General features: G+C 39.0%; 2 protein-coding genes across 5 annotated transcripts in view; one reads left to right on the top strand and one right to left on the bottom strand.

Moving 5' to 3' along the window:
* Positions 1-11,695, bottom strand: part of tasor2 (transcription activation suppressor family member 2) — a 21,223-nt gene extending 9,528 nt beyond the window's left edge. The window contains exons 1-17 of one of the 2 annotated variants that reach the window (XM_041997843.1): positions 11,622-11,695; positions 11,296-11,540; positions 10,831-10,979; positions 10,459-10,554; positions 10,298-10,370; positions 8,597-8,688; positions 8,369-8,506; positions 8,149-8,282; positions 8,028-8,044; positions 6,355-6,454; positions 6,154-6,248; positions 5,907-6,013; positions 4,804-4,876; positions 4,634-4,705; positions 2,303-4,465; positions 1,214-1,946; positions 591-1,062 (exon numbers count right to left, since the gene is read on the bottom strand). In XM_041997843.1, coding sequence (XP_041853777.1) covers positions 591-1,062; positions 1,214-1,946; positions 2,303-4,465; positions 4,634-4,705; positions 4,804-4,876; positions 5,907-6,013; positions 6,154-6,248; positions 6,355-6,454; positions 8,028-8,044; positions 8,149-8,282; positions 8,369-8,506; positions 8,597-8,688; positions 10,298-10,370; positions 10,459-10,554; positions 10,831-10,979; positions 11,296-11,329 — 4,548 coding nt within the window. In that variant the 5' untranslated portion in view covers positions 11,330-11,540; positions 11,622-11,695. Of the gene's footprint in view, positions 1-590; positions 1,063-1,213; positions 1,947-2,302; positions 4,466-4,633; positions 4,706-4,803; positions 4,877-5,906; positions 6,014-6,153; positions 6,249-6,354; positions 6,455-8,027; positions 8,045-8,148; positions 8,283-8,368; positions 8,507-8,596; positions 8,689-10,297; positions 10,371-10,458; positions 10,555-10,830; positions 10,980-11,295 lie in introns of both variants that reach the window. The other variant, XM_041997844.1, reaches the window with a different exon arrangement.
* On the top strand, positions 10,049-22,845 carry LOC121647984 (ankyrin repeat and SOCS box protein 13-like). Of its 3 annotated transcripts, XM_041997846.1 has the most exons (9): positions 10,049-10,153; positions 16,576-16,884; positions 17,399-18,562; positions 19,283-19,482; positions 19,587-19,737; positions 21,010-21,144; positions 21,512-21,703; positions 21,791-21,894; positions 22,189-22,843. In XM_041997846.1, the coding sequence occupies exons 3-9, from the start codon at positions 18,520-18,522 to the stop codon at positions 22,288-22,290; spliced, it is 927 nt and encodes a 308-aa protein (XP_041853780.1). In that variant the 5' UTR covers positions 10,049-10,153; positions 16,576-16,884; positions 17,399-18,519; the 3' UTR covers positions 22,291-22,843. The 3 variants fall into 3 exon arrangements, with proteins under 3 accessions (XP_041853780.1, XP_041853779.1, XP_041853781.1); XM_041997845.1 differs by having other exon boundaries at positions 16,576-18,562; XM_041997847.1 differs by having other exon boundaries at positions 16,576-18,562; positions 21,791-22,845.

Here is a 22,845-nt window from a genome sequence, read left to right as displayed (position 1 = left end):
ATTGCACACACAAGCTGCCAAACAGATGTTGACTTGTTTCAGTCTGTCTGCAGCTGACTGCTCATCACTTGCCTACTTTTAGCATAAGTGTGTAAATTTAGTTACAGTGCACTCAATCAATAGCCAACCAGTTGCAAATCACTTGCAAATTTTACTACCAGGTTATTGATGCCATGCACACTCATTGTCAACCAGTTGCAAACCACCTAACCAATGCAGATTTGCATTTCCATCTCCTACCCATTGCAGGAGGTCCCAATATTTTTGGTTTCAAGAGCTACTGACTGCTCTCAAGACCAGTGTGCTTAGGTGAGACCAATAGTCACATTTAAATACTATAGCATTTTAGAAGAAAATGGCATATTCAACCTACAACTTAACCTTGAAAACGTAAAAGTAAAACTAAAAACTGCTAAATAAAAGTTACTCAATTATGCCAGTGATCATAACCATATTACTCTGTACTAAAGCTAGCCAAAGAGCGCTATAAAATTAAAAACTAAACATATTTGGGGAAAGACAAACAAACAAGCAAACAAACAAAACATGACATGTTAATATCTAACGTAATAGTAACAGTAGAACCACACCTGAAATGTGTTTGCCTCCTGTCGCTCTTTTGGTACCTTTAGAGCCTCTATTGTTTCAACGTGTTCTGTTGGTTCATTGGACACAGAGGACACTTTTAAGTTGACTTGAGGGTTTGAAATGGAAGGTTCTGCATTGGAGTTTTTCAGTGATAAATCCAAAACCACAGGTTCTGGTTCCACTACAGTGTTGTTGTTTATGCTGAGGCCCATAGCTTTTGAAACCAAAGGGACTGAAGTATTTGTTTCACTTGGGAAGGAAGCAGATGTGTTGGCCCTGGGCTCTGGGATACCTAGGCCCAATTCCAGTCCACTGGCCATTAGCAAAGAATCGTTCCCCTCTGAACACAGGTGCATAAAACTTGAGTCTGCTTGAAAAAACCTGGCTGTTGATCGGCTATAAAACAAGCCTATCCAGATGTGGAAGATGAGTCGTACTTCTTCACCAGTGTCACGAATGGAGTAATCCCATGGTCTGTCAAAGATATCAAATATACAAAATTATGTAGTGTAATCTGAACTTGATATCAATTTTACCACAGTAATAAAGTAAAATTCAGAGATAACGTACCAAAAACACTTTATTGCTAAGATTTGTGGTATGAATGAGTGCACAATGTACATACCCATGCAAAGCTCGAATGACAACTTTGTCCTTTGGGTCGCTTGTGAACCTGCTGTCCAAATTAAAGTCATAGTTTTCTTGCCATTGTTTTGTGACTTGGATAGATCCGTCTTTCATAACAAAGGTACGAGAGTGTTTGAAATGTCGCTTGTGCCTGTGAAGGTAGTCTGAGGTCCTTGTGTGTTCACTTATGTCTTCATAAATGACAGAAGGATGTAGTGTTTGAACTCCATCCCCATGCATTATCTGGTGATGGTGCAGCAGTCTGGTTGAACCATATAATGGTGGTACCTGGAAGGGTGTACCTGGCAAACCCAACAGTAGAGAGGAAGATGGGGGCAATGAGTAAGCATGTTCTTTAGACACCAAACCAACTAAATCAGTGTTTCCAACAAGTGAGCTTGGTGATGGAGACTCAAGAGGTGGAATGGATATAGCAGCAGGCTGTCTAAGCAGAGCATGAAGAACTGACTCTTGTTCAGCACTGGTAAGACCCTTTGTAAGGTCACACTTCTTCAAACCTGTCTCGGGTTTTCTCTCAAATGCTGGTTTTGGTTGTGGAGGAACCTGGTCATTACTGTCACTGAGTGCCAAGTCAGCAAGTAAGTTCAAAGCATCTGTAGATGAGCAAGCAGTTTTCATTTTTCCCTTAACAGTCTTGCTGACACAATTATCCCTAATACAGGTATTGTATTTGACTTTTTCACAACCTGGAGTTTGAAAATGCAACCACCCTGTGAAGACAAAACAGAAGAGAAAAAAAGAGAAACGGCGTGAAGATAAAAAGTAGCACACTGAAAGCACATGAAATATACCGTTGTATTACTATTAGAAATTTATCACCAACATGTAAAGCAAAGAACTGTTTCAAAATTGGATGCACATTGGTAAGAATAGCAGAAAACCACAAGCAAGCAAAAGCCAAAAGCAAATTAGGAGCTGCTAAAGACTAAGCAAAGACCAGAGGAAGGATGCTGATAGTTGCAAGGAGTAAGAGTCAAGAAAAGGGACAGTTATGTTAAACATCATGCACAACACTATGGATACCATGACATGAATATAGTCTGCATAATTCTTAAATATGACTTACATTTCTTTTTTATGTTTTCTGCAGAGATGCCTTGATGCTTTTTCAGTGTCTTAATCCTTATGCCCTTTGGGAAAATGGGTAGAGGCTTTTGTATGATCTGATGCTGCTTTTCTAGAGATATGGGCTCCTTTGTCTCCAAATCTTTCGTTTGCTGTGCAGCCTGGTCCTCCGTTTTCTGACCCTCATCTGGATTGTTTCTAGGGGTCAGGCCTAAGGCATATGCAAAAACTGGGTCGACTGATGGCATCTTTGAAACTTTGACACTACCGTTGGTGGTCTGAGTAGTTCCATTACTACACATTACTTGCTCAATATCAAAGTCCCCTTTGGCCTTCTTGAGACAGACCTCACCGTCTTGGGCAGTATTTTCAGTCTTTTCTACTGTCACATGGAAATCTGGTTTTCTCTTTCGTCTAGAAAGAGCAGATTTTAGTCTACTCAGAAGATTTTCACCTTTTCTGGAAGAAAAATTTTCAACTCGTTTTTCCAGAACTGCTGGTGGTTGAGTAGTATCCATGTCATCATCCTTTGAAGAAGTAGCATTATTCTCCAGAGTCAAAGGTACTGAACCTTCAGTATGCTCTGACGGTCTTAAAATGCTCTTATCAGAATCAGCAGGAAGGACACTTTGAATACGATTCCCGCCATCCGTTGGTTTTGTGGCGCCAGTTTCATCTATTGCCATCTCTGAAGTAGTCCTTGCCTCCTCCTCCATTTTGAATGTAACAGGATCATTCACAGGAGATTCATTCAACATTTTTTTAAGACCCTGATCAATTAGAGCCTGGAGCTTAATTTTTAAAGACTTAACTTGCTCAGAAGTATCTATAGACCCATGAGGAACCAAAATTCTTCCACAATTGCTGATAACTGGCTTGAGGTCCCAGCGCTCAGTTTTCTTTTTCAGAGGAAGAGCTTCAAGTTCCATTAGAACCGTGTTTTCCAAGGTCTGCTTTCTGGGGTCTGATTCTTTCACCTCGGCTGAAGCAACAGTTACGGATTTCACTTTTTTACTTTTTGATGATAGTTTTCCAAATCTACGCTTACGCCGCTGAAATTTCCTCCAATTTCTTTCTGGAGGATTACTCAAATGAGATTGATCCAATTCCTCGCCATAGTCATCTGTGTTGCAGTTTAAACTGACAACCTCCACTGGTGTTGACACTGACTGTAAACTGTGAGGCTCAGCACGTGCTCTAGGAGCCTTTTTCTGTGCTTTGGAACGTCCTCTGCGCCATTTCCTCTTTTTTGTTCCTCTGAGATTGGTGGCCTTAGAAGAATCCAAAACCTTTTTTGTTTGGTCAGTCTCATCGCTAAAAGAGTTCAAATCTGCAGTTTGCAATTTTGCTCTGATTGGCAAACCACAAAACTGAAGGTCATTGTGCTTTGGTGTTGAAACAGTACTGACAACACTTATTCCATCAATGTCAGTTCGCTCTGCTGAGGTAATGCTAACAATAAGCTCTGTGGGAAGATCCTCAGAAGTAGGAGAAAGGCAACTTTTTGCCCCTGCATCGTCACTTTTGTTTAAGTCAGTGGGGTCAATGCATTTGTCTTCGTCTTTGGTAAAACCTCCAACTCGCAAATTGTCCTGCACCACATTCTGAGATGCACATAATAGGTCAACTTGAGGTTCAACACTTGAGATACCAATGTCCACAGATGTTTCAACATTAACAGGAGACTGCTGGTTACATATTTGGTTGTCTAGCTCCGTGCTAACAGGCCTGGCTGGTGCCTCCTCAGGTGAAGACAGACAGATATAAACATCATCAACAAGGTCTTCTCTTCTCTCCTCTTGTCCAGCAATCAGGATTTCTGAAACCTTGGATAATGGAAGTTGAAAGGAGGCTGGTTTGTTCAAGTATGATTTCAAACTCTGCCACCTCCTGGTGGCCCACTCAGGCAACGAATAGAGATGTTTGTGAGCATCTGCTATATCATACTGATCTGGAAAAATGCTGACTTCCCGTGAGGGACTTATTGGCAGTCCTGGGTTTATCAATGTGGCAAATCGCTGCATATGCTGTGTCAACACATCACACAGTTCTTCACTTGAGTCCATAGGTGTTTTCTCAATTTCAGCCTCTACATAACTCAGTACAGGTAGAACCTGGAGGACTTCAGATGGCATGCCTGAATTTCTCTTTCCAAATTTTGTGTCTGAGACAAAGAAAGAAATAATAATTGGTTAAAACCAAACCAGTTCTTAGTTAGAACCAACTTAGAACTAGTTCTAGCACCACCACTGGAACCATTTTGGTTGGAAAAGGGTATAGGTGATGTGTGGTCAATCACAAATATCCAAGTTAAAATATATGCTAAACTCACCTCCCCTTACAACTCGGGAGTCAGGAAACACAAAAATGCCTTGTAGGACCTCCGCTGCACTGGAACTAGCATCTGAAAAATATATATGGTTGATATGAAGATGTCTATTTGAACAATAAAAAAAGTGTAATGCAACAACCAGTAGGGTATTTTATATTTCTGGATCTTACCATCATATGTGAGGAAGTGAGAAGAGTGCAGCAGGATAAGAAATCCACTATCATTGAGAGGAATAGCAAAAGCCTGTCCAAAGAAAGCAATACCTTTTTAAAATTGGTTATCAAGTAAAACTCAACCACTTACTGCAGTTTAGGCAATAGCAAACATGGCAACAGTGGAGGAGATTATAACTATACACATTATCAGAAAGAGACAATGCAAAGAGAAAAGAGGCAGAGCAGTTAACGGCGGTGGTCAGTGCAGTCATTAAATACATCACAGCTTCTCCTTCTTTGTTATTTTCAGTGGTTGCGCGTGAGATATACTGCTCAACACTGTCCCCACAGTTTCCACTTGTACTGCTCCATTTGTTAGGTCTGTTAACCCATCTGCAAACTCTCTGAAAACATACTGGTATATGCATGTAAAGGATGCAGCAGACAAACAAACGGCTCTGTCACATAACATAAATGAGGCTTAAGTCAACTGAAAAAAATGTTGAATATAAAGTTTAACAATTATTTAAAGACGCACAATGTAACTTTCCAACCTTAAAACTCTGTGCTCCTGACTCGTTTGTTGGTACAATGACATTTATTATGCACAGTTATGGAGCCGCTGCTGGCCAGTAGCACCCTGACGCTGAGAAACAGAACTTTGCGTTTTCTTTAGGAACACCGTGTGATGTTGCAGCTGAATTTGCTTTATGTACTGCGTCATGCACTAGCAAGGGGATATTAACACACCAGCTATTTTGAACAAGCGGCTGATTCAGCAAAGAAACACAAGAAGACATTATAGGAGGAAGAGAGGAAAAGAAAGAGCAAAAGGGACAGAGCAATAGATAAGACAATAGTCAAGATAAGACTGTCTTTTACTGGCTGGAGAAAGCTCACAGTACAGGTAGAATACAAGATGGATGCCAAAATAGCCATTGCTAGGAAGTGCATTACTGAGAAAATTTGCAAAAGTTCTGTAGTGCGTCTTTAACTGCTTAAGCCAAGAAGCTAATTTTACAATGATAAAAATATTTTTATCAGTATAAATTAAATACTTTAGGTTCCTGGCTGTTAGCCACTTTATGTGATTAATAATTTGAGACATACAAACTCACAAGATCTCTCTCCTTGATCTCCCACAAAAGCTGTGCAAATGAACTGGTTTCTTCCAGTTCAGAAGGCACAAACTCACACAGACTGCAGTAAAAGCCATCGTGAAAGACTATAAGACGGCAAACAAAGACAAAAAAAAGAAAAAATTATTGAAAATTTTATAAAATAAGTTATCCAGTGATAATTTTAAGATTTTCTGAGAAATTTTAGATTTTTCCTCTTTTCTTTTTAGAGATCTTAAAAACACACCCTCATCAGAGTAGGAGGTTTCAAAAATAGCTCTTGGCAACAGTCGCCGCAGATCTGACATTGAAATGATTTTGTTAACTTTCACCACAGATGGCCTAAAGACAAAAGAGAAAAAAATGATACAAGGTCAAAACAATGGAAATTTAAACTTTTGTAAATCAAGAAAGAATGAAAGTATTTCTGGATGCATGTTGAACATACAATTTTGCTGGGATGGAAGCTCCCACAACAGGCTTCAGCTTAACAGCGTAGGTCTGCCCATCGATCTGAAGCTGACCCGTCCACAGCAAGTAATGGCAAGCTAAAATAAAACAACCAAAACAGCAATTAAACAACATATTTTTCATCATATAAAACCCTTTAACTGAATGATTTTAAAATCTTGCATACTGAATTTAATTAAATACACATTATTTAACTGGTGGATTTAGGAGATAATGTTACAATTACTGAGAAAACATTATTTAAAAACTGTTTCGTTTATTGAGACCACAAAAGAAAATACATTTCTAATTTTTTATTAACACTGAAAACTGCCGTCAATGTGGTGATCCGCGGAAAAAAGGTTGAATTTATCGAATATCGAACCAGTTTCACCGTGGTCGTATTTACACTGTGAGAAACTTGAGTATTAAGTCTGGTAGCGCCATCCCTGATGAGAACAGAAACAGATAATAGTCACTATCACTTTATCTCACCAGTGTGTGAAATAAAATCTGACCTTAGGTATGATGGAACTACAAAGGAAATTTATTTCATATACATATTGTACTAGTGAATTGAGTTTTGAAAGTATTTGTACACATTTTTATAACTAAATTAATATATATATACATATTTCATATTTCCCCTTTATATATAGATAATAAAACAATTTGTGACCATTTGTCTCTTTTTCTTTTAACATTGTGAATTTGTCTTGTGATCATTTGTCATGGAATCTGCAGAACAGGCGGCAGAGTCGCCTTCCAGGTGAAAGATTGATGATTAGATTCCCAGCCTCTCCATGAAGTAAAGCACTCTTGGGGAAAGTCACTAAACTAGCTAATAGTGCTAACAATGTTTAATTGCAAGGACAAGAAAACTTTAGAGAGCACATTGTCTATCTTGCAACTTCGGCCGGTATGCTGATGAAGCATAATGTTACTGATTGAAGGTGTATTATCTGGTGTATCTGTCACCGCCCAAAGCTTTTAATAGGAGATAAATCAATTCAATTCAAAAGTACTAAGAATGGTTTTTGGGACAGGCCTTTTGGGAGGAGATCCACAGACCTTTTGCATCTTGAAATATCAGGCACTGAACCCAAGATCCTGATAATGGTCGAGATCCTTGCACAGCAGCTCCAGCAACATTGTTGAGTGAGTGTGTGTAAATGGATGAATAGAAAACATGTTTATTTTTTGCAGTTTGGCCAAAATTTTGCCAATTTCAAACAGTAGGAACCATTGAAGTGTTGTTGCATAGTTTAAAAATCTGTTTCTCCTTAAAGATATTAATGTTAACCCACTTCATTCTTTCTCACAATTCCCACATGTTTAATAAAGCTCAGCCCTGCATTGCTGTGTCCTTTCACACATCAAAGCCAGCAGATTCAGCTGACTGATGACAGCACCGAGGTTAGAATGCATAGTTCTGCAAACAACTTCATGGATGTAAGCACAAACGATGTGGGCTTATTTAGCCTGTTACTACTGGTCTTGCCAGCTCAGAGGAGTATCTGTAGAAAATCAATTTTACATCTCTGTACTTTCTCACGACAAAGATGCATCAGTCTTGGCTTGACAAAGAACATGACACAATGGTTTTTTTAACTGGTATTTGAGTGTTTGTGAAGAATATTTTTAGTTTTTGTAATCAGTCGAGTTACTTACCAAGTTTTTTCACCTCACTGAAAAGAGAAATTGAGATACAATTAATATTAATATCAATTTATATGAGGTTGTACTGCATTAGAAATAACAAATGTATAAGTTACTCTAATGATAAGAGTACCTTCTCTCTTCTGGAACAGAAAGTGTTTCTTTGGTGTCCGTATATGAAAATGATACAATAGCAAATGGACAGGCAGCACTGGGACACTGAGCTGTTCCATTGCTTCCATCATCCAGCAGCTCATATACATAATACTGAAAGAAAAGAAAAAAAGAAAAAACAATGGACTCAAGCTGTTTGGTGTCAGAATCATCTTTAGCTCCACAATCACAAATCTCACCTGGGTTCTCTCAAAGGCAAGAAATGAGCTGGTTTTGGCAGATACTGAAGGCAAATGTTCGGACACATGACAGTCAAAGCCCACAGTGGGCTCAGTGTAGTTCTGGGTGTAGTTTTCTGCAACATTTTGAACTTTACCCTGTTAGCAAGGAAAAGACTAATGATTTCTAGCTATCACACCAGCAGCAGTGATTCTTCATATAAAATATTACAGTAACATTTTCAGTACCTTTGTTAGCTTGATGATGGCAATGTACCCAGATTTTCCATGATACCACCGATTCAGATCCAAACAGTCAGAGTACATCGATATGTAAACACCTTTTTAAAGGAAAAAAATCTTTGGGTTATAATACATTTTCAAATTGATGTGAATACTATCAGGAATATATATTTATACAATGAAGGCTCAAAAATTCAGTACAATGTTCAACTCAAAGCTCTGAAGTAGTCTTAGATAAAACTGATATGTTTACAGCAGAGCGACCACACCCTGAAGGATTACTGTGAACACACACCTTGTTCAAAGTGACAATGATCTCAGTGTGTGCAAGAGGAGCTCAAATATAAAGAAGGAAGACAAAGCATTTTAACTTAACAAAAGTCTGTCACTCGTGAAAAATGGCAATTCACAAATCTGGGGCCATATTCCAGAAGATTCTTAGTGCAAAGAGTTGCTCCTAGCGGCCAAATTCTGGGAAAATCCTTATAATCATGATGTTTTCTTAGAATTTCCCCTAGTCAAGAGTAGATCCTAATAAAGAAAAAAGCTATTCCTAAAGAATCTTAGCTTTTAAGAGAGCTCCTGAGGTGATATCTGTTAAGAGCAGGGAAGAGGACCTTTAAGCAGCCTAGGAATTCCCTAATCAGAGGACAATATGGCAGACAGAAGAGGCAGGAGAGATATTCTCCAAACACTGGATGACAGTGAATTAATTAAACGTTACAGAATGGATTGTGCAGGAATCATATTTGTGGTTTTCCGTGGAATATATCTCACAAAACACTTTTATGCTCATTGACCAATTGAGCCCGGAGCAAACACTGTTCCTCTGTCCAGTTGGAATTTTTAGGTTAAGTTAGGAGCTCTCTGAGCGGATTCTCAGAATCTGAAGGAATACAGGCCCTGGTTACGTTAGGAGCATGCAAGAACAGGTCTAACTGGTTGGGTATGTTTATACAGCTTTGCCCCAGTGTGAAGAAAGAAAATACTAAGAACTAACTAGATAATTACAAAAAAGTTGTTGAAAAAAAAAGAAAAAAAAAAATGTCACAGCTACACAGCAGGAGCAGGAACTGAGCAAATCAAAAATGTCTCAATGGATAGGAAATGAAACTTGAAACCATCTCAGTGCAGCACTGCTACATTCAGTTACATGCAACACTTATTTTCATGTGCTACGCCAGTGTTTGACCAGCATTTCTATCTGATCACTTCCACATCAGTTACAGCCTTATATGTGGAAACAAGTCTTTAATCTCACAGTCCAGCTTTAAAGTGATGCAGAAAAAATACAGAGGAAGTCAGTTTACTGCTAAAAGCAGAGCAATAAAACATAAATCCTTCTGCATTCAACATATTCAACACACCTCAGTGAACTCCCCACATGCTGCAAATTGCAGTTTCTGTTTCATAACATATATTTTCTACTTTCACTTATATACACAGATTGCTTACATTTGCTTTCACTTTCAAAAAGCACTGGCAAGTCAAGAGAGTGCAGACAATTCTTGGCTTTCATCTTCACTACATTAACTCCTTGGGATTTTTTCTTCCAAATAACCAGTAAGTACATTTAAACTGCATGCTTGATTCCATACTAATCTACGTTTTCTTCATTTCTTGTTCATTTGTTGCTGACACGCAAATGCTAAAATGACTTTGACTAGGGTTAGACTGCTAGAAGGAGATAAAGGGGTTGTTATTTACCCTTCAAAGGATCTCCCAATGTTGTACATGTGCTGTTCCCAGTTAACAAACCAGTTACTCCAAGGGCATTAGCCTATAGGGGGAAAAAAACAACATAAGCAAGAGGAAAATCTCTGATTGAAAGTGTATTCTTTTGGTGTGTCGGTATCTTTAATTTGTACCTTGCTGCCATCATCAAACAGCAAAAATCCATATGACTCCTTGAGCTCATTCTCTGAATAGCCTGCGTTTCTCTTCTTTGCTCGGAAAGTGTTGTACTAACATAAAAGGCAAATCAAAAGAGATTAGTTTTAAAAGGCAGTTTGTCTTCTGGCACTCAAAACATTATTTGCTCAGGTTTTCTTTTAAAAGGGGTATAATGTGCAAATAAAAACTGGATATGTTGTACCACAAGGTCATAATTCATGACAGAAAATGCAATGTAACTTAATTAAATACAAACTGCTTTGAGTTTAACCATATGGCTTCATGTTTAAGTATTAGAACACTGAAATACATAAATAGTGGGGCATACGGAAAAAGGCTGGGCTGACCTTTTCTTCCAGTTCGGGATTCTTTACCAAAAAGGCAGATTTATATCTGAAAAACTGCTTGGATTCTTCGTACAAGTACGCATTTTGAAGTGGAGCCAAAATACTGCTTTGAAAGACGTCCAAAGAGTCTGACACAGGTATTAAAAAACCTAAAACGTGGACAATAAATAAATAAATAAATAAATAAATAACACGAAACAAAACTAAAAAAAAGTACGAGACACTGGAAAATTACAGCAAACGGCAGCTTGGATTTCAACCAGGAAAAAGTCTCCGTAGTATTTCACAACCATGGGCCAGTGTGACCAGGAGGACGGCACCTTAGTCTACCATTTCGGTTTAGTCACACAATAACAGATGGATTATATAACAATTAAAGCGTACATATATGAATCTAAATGTTATATACTTTCATTTTAACATTGTGACGTTGTGGCGAAAGTCCCACGAGAGAAATAACATCACCTTTATCCGAGGCATCGCCACTTCCACTTTCCATTGCGTATTAAATGTGTCCTTGTCTTCTCGCTCGTCGCTGAAAACAGTTGTATCTGGTAGGTTTGAACATTACACCGTGATTATAAAACCCCATGAATTCTGTCTCCAGTAAAGCTTTCAGAGGCACTTGGTTTGTCGCCGCAGTTTCAACTGACATATTAATGCGACAACCAGGAAGTTGCAAAACACCCCACAGTCCAGGCACGAAGACGCTAAAACATTCACAAAAATACAGTTTTTTAGCTTCGCAAATTACAAGTTCATCTAACTATTAAAGTTCCTCGGTCTCTCACATGACTCCTCGCGAGGACCATCGACGTCCGTATCGAAATAGAAACAGAAACCTATCCAGGCTAAGGTTAAGCATCCATCTTGAAAACCTACACCGAACTGTGGTGGTGAGGCAGTTGTGGAAGCTATGTCGAAGCTAGTCTGCGCTTACGGCTCACGTCTCCAACGTGTGTCCTTGCCGTTAAGAAAATCAATCATCAATAACTGGAAACGTAATGGCGAAGTTCAACTTTCGACGCTAATGTCTTACGGCCCGTTTTAAATGATTTCTTAGCAGACTTATCATGCATACGTTAGTTTGCTGTAACTCTACAGACTATAGAAGTTAGTATCCGTACTAAAAACAGGTCCAGCATATTTCCCAAGAATTTAAGAACTGGGTAGTTGTTTGTGGCAACATTTCATGTCTGCATGTTTATTTATTATTATTATTGTTGTTATTTTTTTTTACCCATATTTATTCTAAAATGTACTAGATTTTTACAACAAAGTACTTTATTTATGCACTTATGTGTTTGCAATAATTTAACCATAAAATATATTTCAGTTTATATTTTACACACCTTTTTGGTGACATGCTTAATTTCATCATCAACTTATGAAATGTAGCCCAAAAACTTTTAAAACAAAAATTTCTTTAATAACTTGATAAACTTTTCTAAATTATTTTATTATGCAATTGAATCTGGTGAAACAATATTTCTTATTTGCTATTTTCTTCATGCCCCAGTAGCAATTTTTCACCCTGTTAGAATGTGCTTAATTAACTTTAAAAAAATAAACAAATACATAAAGACTACAACTCCAACAAGCTATTTACAAGAAGTAATATCATTTGGTTTTGGTGGGAATTTAACTGTGGGAAATGAAATAACTCTCTACTTACTTTTTTAAAAATTATTTTATCTTAAATATGTTATACCTGTATGAGGCATTCTTAAAGTTTCACTCTGTTTTGGCAAATTTTGGCAAATGTTTATTCAGTAGAATAATAATAATAATTAAAAAAAACATTAGATTTGGTTATTGAAGGTTTGTTTTTCTGTTTAAGGTTAGCTAGCTAAATGTTAATCAGTTAAAGAGCTACAGCTAGATTAGCTAAAGAAATTCCTGTTGTTTGTGCTTGCGCAACGTACAGCAGTTCAGAATGCCCACCCTTTGGCCGCCCTGGATGGCTGGTGCCTGGTGGGGTTGGTGGCTGCCGATTTTGGCCCACTGGGACCTGTGCCCCGTGAATGTGGGGGGTTCTTGCTGGGGCCTTCCTGGGCCACCCTCTGATGGGGTTTGGAGTCGTCTTCTTTATCACACTCATTAGCCTCCCTGGTAAAGTTTATTCAGGGTGCTGGAAAGAAGGGTCAATCAGATTAACATTTATATGTACCTTGATTTGAGGAGGAGCAGTGTGGTTTTCATCTCAGTCGTGGAACAGTGGACCAGATCTACATCCTCTCTAGAGTCTTGGAGGGGGCATGGGAGTTTGTTTAACCAGTCTACATGTGCTTTGTGGACTTGGAGAAGGTGTTCCACCGTGTCCCCTAGGGAGTCTTGTGGGGGGTTCTCCAGGAGCATGGAGTGCTGGACCCCTTGTACAAGCTGTCTAGTCCCTGTACAACCGGTGCCGGAGCTTGGTCCACATTGCTGGCAGTAAATCAGATCTGTTTTCAGTGAAGGTTTGACTCTGCAAAGGCTGCCGTTTGTCCCCGATTCTGTTCAGAACTTTTATGGACAGAATTTCTAGGTGGATCCGAGGTGTTGAGGGGATCCGGTTTGGTGGCCTCAGCATTGGGTCTCTGCTTTTTGCTGATGATGTGGTTCTGTTAGCTTCATCGGGCCGTGATCTTCAGCTCACGCTGAAGCGATTTGCGGTCAAGGGTGAAGTGGCCGGAATGAGAATCAGCTTAACTCTAAATCCAAGACCATGGTCCTCTCCCAGAAAAGGGAGTGTTTTGTCCGGGTGGGAATGAGGTCCCGCCCCAAGTGGTGGAGTTCAAGTATCTCAGGGTCTTGTTCACGAGTGAGGGAAGGATGGAGTGAGAGATTGACAGGTAGATTGGTGCGATGTCTGCAGTGATGCAGACTGCATCGGTCTGTTATGGTGAAACACTTCATAGACTTCAACTGGTTCAGAATGCAGCAGCCCGGGTCATCACAAGAACCGCCTCCACCCATCACATTACCCCTGTGCTGCAGCAGCTCCACTGGCTCCCTGTCACCTACCGCATCCACTACAAAATCCTGCTGTTCACCTACAAGGCCATCCATAACCTCGCTCCTCCCTACCTTTCTGATCTCCTCCATGTCTCCATACCAGTCCGTTCCCTCAGATCCTCCTCCTCCATCCACCTCATTGTCCCCCCAGCCCACCTTGTTACCATGGGGAGCAGGGCTTTCAGCTGCTCTGCTCCTCATCTCTGGAACTCCCTCCCCCCAGACCTCCGTAACTCTGATTCTATACAACTGTTCAAATCCAAACTCAAAACATATCTGTTCAAACTGGCATACTCCCTGTAATATTTCACACTGCTTTTATTATTTTTTATGTATCTGTTAATTTATGAATGTATTTATTGATTTGTTTTACTCTTGTGTTTTATCCTGTAAGGTGACCTTGAGTGTCTAGAAAGGCGCCAACAAATAAAATGTATTATTATTATTATTATTATTAAGAAGGAGTTGAGCCAAAAGGCAAAGCTCTTGATTTACCAGTGGATCTTCGTTCCTACTCTCACCTATGGTAACAAGCTGTAGGTAGTGACCAAAAGAACAAGACCACAAATACAAGCGGCCGAAATTAGTTTTCTCCACAGGGTGGCCGGGCTCTCACTTATAAATGAGAGAGAGACCAGTGATCTGGGAAGGGCTCAGAGTAGAGTCGCTGCTCCTCCGCATGGAGAGGAGCCAGATGAGGTCGCCCCCTGCATCTGTTCAGGATGCCTCCTGAACGCCTCTCAATGGGATGAGACCCCGGGGAATACCACGGACACATCAGAGGGACTACATCTCTCGGCTGTCTTGGGATGCCTCGGGATCCCCCTAGACGAGCTGGCAAATGTGGTTGGGGAGGTCGGGGCTTCCCTGCTTAGGCAGCTGCCCCTAGGACCCGACACTGGATAAGTGGTAGAAAATGGATGGATGGATGGATGGATGGATGTTTTCACTTTGGAAGTCTAACCAGGGGCAGGGGCTAGAAACCTGGCATATAATTTTCTTTATATACTTTTAAAAATCAGTGTTTTATGCATTTGTCACTGTTAAATAAATTAGTAAATAAAATAAATTTTCATTTTGGTGTCTCTGACTGGAGAAACAACTGTAAAGGAAAAACCCTCTGAGCTTTGAAACTGCAGAACCAGTGTTATAACATTTCATCCTTCCCATCTAGATGTCCTGCCCTACCTATACTTTCTGTGCTTACTTACAATGCAAAAACTTAATTTAAATGTAGTGTGAGGACAAGCTTATAAATCCATACTACCCTCAGGTTTAACAGCTGTATCTCCATGTTTTTGTAAGACCTTAGTCAGCTGTATCTCTGTGTTGTGAAATAAACAAATTAATAACTTCAGTTTTATATATTTGTTATTATATTTCTTCCTAGAAATTGTATATTTAAACAGCTTTGAGTTTTTAATCATTATATAGCCTTAAAACAGACACTTTCATTAATTTACACTGTTGAGGTATCCTATGTGCATAAATATATAAAATAGCATATAATTTAAACACTTGAGGGCTGCAGTCCTTCAGGTTTTAGATGTTCTGATTCAGGTGTGCTGAAGCAGGAAACATCCAAAAACCTGCAGGACAGCGGTCTTTGTGGACAACCCTGATTTAAACTGTCAAGGTATCCTACCTGCATACATTTATAAGGTAGCATACTGTGATCAGAATTCGAATCCACAAATACCAAATATTAATCCCAGACTTGTAAATTTCAGTGTTACACCAGCATAAATGAGAGATGAAGAAAGAGTCAAATTAAACTGTAAGATGCAAAAAATACTATATACTATATATATATCACATGAAATGTTGCAATTACTCACGATTATTCACATTGATTCGTGTAAAATGTTCTTTTCTTTTAAAAGAAGGCCTACTTCTATATGAATATAATGCAGTAAATTTTGGTTTACAAACACTAAATCAGGGGTGTGCAACCAGCGTTTTTGGAGCAGCGAGTGGCTCTCTTGACCTTCCACAGTGACTCTTAATCCATGACTAAAAATGCTAAGGAACTAACTAATGTTTTTAAATGTAGATATAATAACAAATGCAGATTTTTTTCTTAGAAATTTTTCAGGTTTTTTTCATGAACATAATGTAATGAAAAAATGCCAGTAATATATTTTTTTATTCTGTTTTTCTTGTCATTAGGTCAAAAACTGTTTTCCCCCCCACATTTTCCACAAATATCTACATCCCACAGAAGTCTGTCTATCCTATATTTCTTTGTTTTAAAACATAAAAAGAGAAATAAAATTGTGGTTCTTAAAAAATGACAAAAAATGTCCTATAGTAGATATTATTTAAAAATTATAAATAGTCTTTTTTCAAAAGGTCTTGCAACATTTGCGGCTCTAAGGGTTTTATTTAGCTGGGCTGAGACAAAAATGTCTCATTAGATTGGCATGGACACGGACAAATGACACGTCTACTGAAAGCACACATCTTCCAGAGTCCAAAACTATAAGTTTCATCTCGCTATGACCAAGATTTACCGAACCAGAGGCAAAAAAAGGCCCACTTTATGCTTCATGTTTGTAAAACATATAAAAAATAGTTTCTTATTGTCTTTTGGGAGCAGTTTCCCATCCAACAAATTCACAATTTTCTCCCCATTTGCATGGGTTTTGACGGACAAAGAGAAATGTTGGTTCTTTTTCTTCTTTCCTAAGTGCCAGTGAGAAAACGTCTCTTCTTTTTAATATACCTGCTCTCTCCTGTTTACATCAGATGCACCGCTGCAGCAGGACAAGACATGGAGGAAGAGGCAGTCCGGATTATCCATGATAGAAATCAGTTTGTCTGCAGTCCTCCTCTCCACCATGGCCTCAAATATTTCCTGCCTGCAGCCAATTACAGAACCAGCCCTCCTGATCAGTTTATTTAATCTGGTCTTGTCTCTGGCTTTGATCCTGCTCCCCCAGCAAACCACAGCGAAGAAAATGACACTGGCAACAACAGGAAATCTTGCTAAGTTTCACAGAGTATACCCACCAAGGAAGTAGTAAGACCTAACAAACAGCATGGATAATCAGTCAGGTCAATTTTAATAAATAATACATCCTGTGAGGATGTCAGGTTGTTCAGACTATCACATCATTACATCAACAAAACTAATGGAACTTCGGCAGAAATCAAATAATCAGGGGATTTTAGCCAAAGATATAACCAAAGATTTGAATAACCCAAAGTGTCACCATACCAGAGATACTTGTTGAAAAACCACAACACTAAGCAAGACATATGTCCTGCTTTCAACACAACAAAGGTGTTAAAACAAAATAAATACTGTGTAACAGTGATTCCAATATAATCCCATCAAATGAGCTGAAAACCCTGGTAATGTTAATGAGAAGAAAATAATGAAATATGTTGCCACTACTAGCAGTAACCTTCTCATTTCCAATTTCCTTTGGCCTTTCAGTAACCATGGAAACATGTGATAGGCCAGCCAACACTGATTTCAGCAAGAATACTGAACACTGGTACATTTGGCCTTCTACAGATTTTATGCTATCTTGTTTGATAACATTATAACATTTTGTAGTTTTAGTCCAATTTCAGGGTTTCTGTGATATACAAACATAAGGTTTTGGAGAAGATTCCAATTCTATGGACAACTGAATGAACACTCAGGAGAATCTTGGCAGAGGACTCTGCAGGTTGGTATCTGAGTCTGACCCAATGAGGAGTTCTACTTCATCTGCCAAGATGAGAAAGAGAGACGAGGTAGAGCAGCATTGAGAAGAGTCATACTCAAAGGCCTGAAAGTGTGCATTGATAGATGGATAAACAAGAGGATACAGATGAGGCTGTACAAGGAGAGTTTTGTCTCACCAACATAGCCAACTTTTAAACTCTGCAACAAAACTCACATTGTCATTGTCTTGGTGATGATGGGATGTGTTTGCAACACAGTGTAGTTTGGCTCAACTTGGCATCCACTGAAGGCAACAGCTAATACATTTTCAGGCTTTGTAGATGCTCACAAATTGGCTTTTTTGGAGGCGTCCATTTTCCCGAGTTGATGCAGTTGGAACACCAACTACCTGGTAATGACGCCAGATATTCTCGGCCGCTCGGAATTCTGAGACAACTGGAACACACTACTTCATTTAACGGGACCCATGTTTACAGGAAGACCTCATCATTTGGTGTGCAGCCAAGTTTCTGTCTCTATCAGAAATCATAAAACCTCAAACCCACACATGACACTTATTTGATTTGTACTCGGAAGTCCGACTGAAGATGAACGCACCATAATGACATTTATTATGGTAATGTGTCACACTAGCTAAAGTTAGCCATGTTAGCTTTTGAAAACAGCATAGAAAAGGAGAACTATCCTACCTGTGCAATTTACACGCCATTTATAAAAGTGTTTCATTTCAAGTTTATTTACATACATTTTAACTCTCTATATAATCTGTCACTTACCAAATAAAAGAATAGCCGTTTCTGATGTCCCACAGGTCTGTCGACTACATTTCCCAGAATCCCATGTCATTGTTTATATAGGCTGGGCATCAGCTGCTCTCACCGGCTACTCTGCACTTGCTGTCCGGCGTGATTTGTAATAATGCAGCCATTATACTCTTTAATCTTTTGCTTCAAAAAGAATTACACGTTTGGCTGAATCTATGTAGTGAACGAAGAGGAAAACGGAATAATGAAATGGAGATCACTCGGGCCAGGCCGTCCTTGTATGGAGAAATCGGTAAGTAGCTTACAGTTGGTGACTAACGGTAACCTAAGACTACAATTTATAGAATGAGTCAGCGAATGACTGGATATTGTTGTCAGACAAATCTCCTTTTTTAACGTTAAGCATTCATTTCACTTACTATATTTTGAGTAAAGTTTGACGGCTAGCAAGGTCAGCCTAAAAGTAGTTCATTTTAATTCGAGAGCATGAAGCAAGCTGTAAGCTCGTTAGTAAGGTGAGCAGGCTCTGGAAGTAGGCAACATGTTGCACAGGTCAGTGTGAGAAATAACATATCAGCCTCTCATACACATCTAGTAACATACTTTATTTACACTATTACGATGGAACTGAGATGACACAGTGCATGCTCATTTACCATACAGTTACTCCTCTGGCGCCTTTTAAGTTAAACACTATATAGTCTCAGGTTTTGTAAGGAAGATTATAAATCTTATAGGTTCCAGCCTTGTGTTTTCCTGCTTTGTGTGTTTGTGAGAGAGCTGTGGTACAATGTCTCATGATATATTATTTTAACTGCAGGGTTAGGGTCTACAAAAAAAAAAAAAAAACTTTCATGTTTTCAAATGGCAATTAAAAGCTTATTCTGTTTGTTTATATGTTTTAGGCTCAACAAAAAGAAAAAGGAGCACAGTTATAATGTTCATAGCTATGCTTGTTCCCACATCGTCATGACGACAAGGACTTAGACATGTTTTCTTCACATACCTGCAGCTCATGGCCTTGGATTCTGGACAGACCGGTCAGCAGTGCACGAGGCTGCTGCACAGGGCAGAGCCCTCCAGTTGCAGCAACTGATTGAGGGCGGTGCAGCAGTTAACATTGTGGCTGTGGATTCCATCACCCCCCTGCATGAGGCATGTATACAGGGTCAAACCCAATGTGTCAGACTGCTGCTGGAAGCTGGTGCACAGGTCAGAGGGTCTCATTGTGTTTATAATAGAATTTAGTCAAGTTTTTAGCTTTGTTTTCTTTTTTTCCTTTTTTTCTGATCACCTCATGCATGTACCTTGTTCAGGTGGATGCTCGAAACATTGACGGCAGCACTCCGCTGTGTGATGCCTGTGCAGCCGGTAGCCTGGAATGTGTCAAACTACTATTGGAGTATGGAGCTACTGTCAATCCTCCACTATTCACCTTCTCTCCTCTTCACGAGGCTTGCATGGGAGGTACGTCTTATTGTACACAGTGTTTGTTGAAATGTTATTGGGCTGAAACATCAAGATATTTTTTCATCTGAAAATAATTTTCAGTTTTTGTGTTTGTTTCATTAAAAATGTTGAGCATAATAAATAAATAATAAAAAAAAACGTGCTTAAGCAGCTTCCTAAAACACAATTTGTAATAAAAGCAATTCTTATAAACTTAAAGCAACACTACTAAACTTTGGCAAACCGTTTCACACCATGGCGCCCACTAACCAAGGCTAATTCGACATCCATCTTGCATCCTGTCTCTTCTCTTAAGTTCTTCTAAGTCAGTAAAAAATTTCCACCAACTAGTCCGGCTCAGTACAGGATGGGTTGGTACCAGTTTTTTGCATTTCCACTGGCAAAAACTGGGAAGGGACCGATTGGAGCCAAAAGGGTGGAGCTTGACACACAATAATCCATTGACTGGTCAAAAGAATCATCACTTACCGTGCGACTTGGCACGGTAATGCGGCCCCAGCGCCATGTTTAAATATACTGAGTATTTTTTTGTTGTTAAAAACCACATTCAAGAAAAATGAACATAAACTGTTGGATGTCCACCATTCTCATCCTGTGTCGCGTTCTTCTTTGTACAGATACATTTGGCTGTGGAAACGCAAAAGAGACCAGGGTTTACTGAACCAATTTATGTAATAGTTACGTAATTGTTATATTTGGACATTCATCTTGATGTTCAATATCAGATACAGCTTAGTTTGGAACAGTAATGGACTAAAACAAGTAGATCGTTAGGAAGACAACACTACGCTATAATAACATAAAGATTGTGTCAGGCAACAGACATTACTTATTTATTCTTTTTGGAGGATTTTTGGGCTCTAGTGGCTGTTATTTGACAGTAGCTATTCACAGTTTATGAGGTAATCACTTTTTGACTTTTGATGAAGTACTTCCTGAGCTATTTGCCCACTCTGGTTCAAAATGCAAATTAGATAAGTAAATTTACTCCCTCCATAAACGCTGGTTCATTATCAACATTTTCTTTTACAGTATGCTTTTATCTCTAACCACTTCCAAGCAACAGCCTTTTGAATTCTTAATATCAAAAGACAAATATGTAATTTCTTCTTCAGCGTTGAAAGGGATGCTGATGTTACACCTGGACTTAAGAGGTTTGAAAAGATGCAGACAGGGGTTACTTTTATGATATCCGGTAAATGGAGCATCATTTCCCATTGGAATTTGTAAACTAGAAACTGATGCAAAGGTAACTTGTCTTTCTCAAAGGTAACTCAGCTTGTGTTCAGCTTATGATTGATCGAGGAGCTTTTATGGAGGCTCATGACTGCCACTATGGGACACCACTTCATGTAGCTTGTGCCAGGCAACATTACGACTGCGCCAAAGTACTCCTCGTTGCAGGTGAGTCAAGGCTTATCTTCAGCACATAAAGGCTTTAGAAATTTTTTTTTAATGGTTATAACTATTTCTGGGCGGGAACATTGGCTTGGATAACTAATTTTAAGGTAAAATTGAAGACAGAGAAATGGTATGATGATGTTGGGGAGTTAGTGTTTGGGGATAAACATAACCTATGGAGCTTTTGGTTTGGATCAAGTTCACTTTTCAAAATATACCACTTGCCTTGGAGTACTCGCTTTTGTCAATGTCAGATTTGGTTTTCAGCTTTTGTTGCACTTTGGATTCATTATATATTAAGCTCTATTTGATATTTTAAAATTTCATATTGTTAATAAAGAGTACATAAATATTGTCTTTCTTTCCAAAGGGGCAAATGTGAATGCTGCCAAGCTCCATGAGACCGCGCTCCATCATGCAGCTAAAACAAAGAATATAGATCTTATAGAGCTTCTAGTGGAGTTTGGGGGGAATGTCTTTGCCAGAGATAATCTCAACAAAAAACCCATCCAGTACACCACTGTGGGATCTCCGTCTCACCTTTGCCTTGAGTTCTATGAGAGTAAGTCTGTTTACCTTTAGTGTGCATCCTGGCAATGTCTAGTGTTTTTTCTGACAGCTTTTATTTGTTGTTTTTTTGTTTCCTTAGATACTCCTCTTAGTCTGCAGCAGCTCAGCAGAGTGAATTTGAGGAGGACTCTTGGCACAAGAGCCTGTGACGTTGTTTCCAAGCTGGGTTTGCCCAAGCGCATTGTAAGCTTTCTTTCTTATATACCACCTCCTGTTTTTGAAATGTAATTATTTTTTGGGAAACGTGAGTGTAACTCTTTAAAGGTTAAATGTTGTTCACGCAGCTTGTTCTTCACAAAGTTATATGGCAGACTGTTGGAGCAAGGAGTACAAATATGTCAACTAGACAAGCATTTATCATTTTAAACCTAAAATGGCTTAGTTTGCTTGTTAACTTAAAGCTTTATTCTTTTTTTTTTAACATTAGGGAACTGGATGAGTCATTTATTTCCAATTCTGCTTTTTGGTGCTTGGCAGGTTCAGTTTGTGAAGACCGTAAGTTTAAATAAGTTGCTGCTGAAGGCCATGCAAAGCCACAATAATCCCTCACAAGTAATTTCACTGTTTGGGCTGGTTTAACTCGTTTTTCCAGGACCATGTGGGTGCACAGACTTTCTTTTTTGCCCCTGGTTGCACCTGAGAAAACAGACGAAGTTCCACCTTTTAAAGTCCAAATTTGTGCTTGGAGACTTTTGACTCTCACACATCTCCCAGAATTGCTTTAAATTGGGCCGAGGTTTGATTAGTTAGATTAACTGAACACACTTTTGTGGGTGAGCAGGGCCTTGGAAACACCACTGATCTATTCAGATTACTTTGAGCCGTTTTAGTCATCATTATAATCATATTTGCTGACATGTGAAACTTGAACTAGCTCATCATGTGCGAAAGTTAAGCTTCATCTTTGTAATTTGTTGTAACGCTTATTAAACCTGAGCGAGCTTGTGGTTCGAGTTCTAGGATTATATTACTGTATGTACTTGTACATATTCTGTAACTATTTATTTAAATGTAAATTTGTAAATAATTCAGACGGTTCTACCTCTAAGTTTGTATAAATAGACCACTAGAGGATTTAAAAAAACAATTTTGTGTTGTCCTCTGTTGTGCTTGAACTTCATTGCAAAACTGAAC

The sequence above is a fragment of the Melanotaenia boesemani genome, chromosome 10 (assembly GCF_017639745.1).
Source record: "Melanotaenia boesemani isolate fMelBoe1 chromosome 10, fMelBoe1.pri, whole genome shotgun sequence".
Lineage (NCBI taxonomy): Eukaryota > Metazoa > Chordata > Actinopteri > Atheriniformes > Melanotaeniidae > Melanotaenia > Melanotaenia boesemani.
The sequence above is the reverse complement of the archived record's forward strand: the minus strand, read 5'-3'. Positions and strand labels throughout refer to the sequence as shown.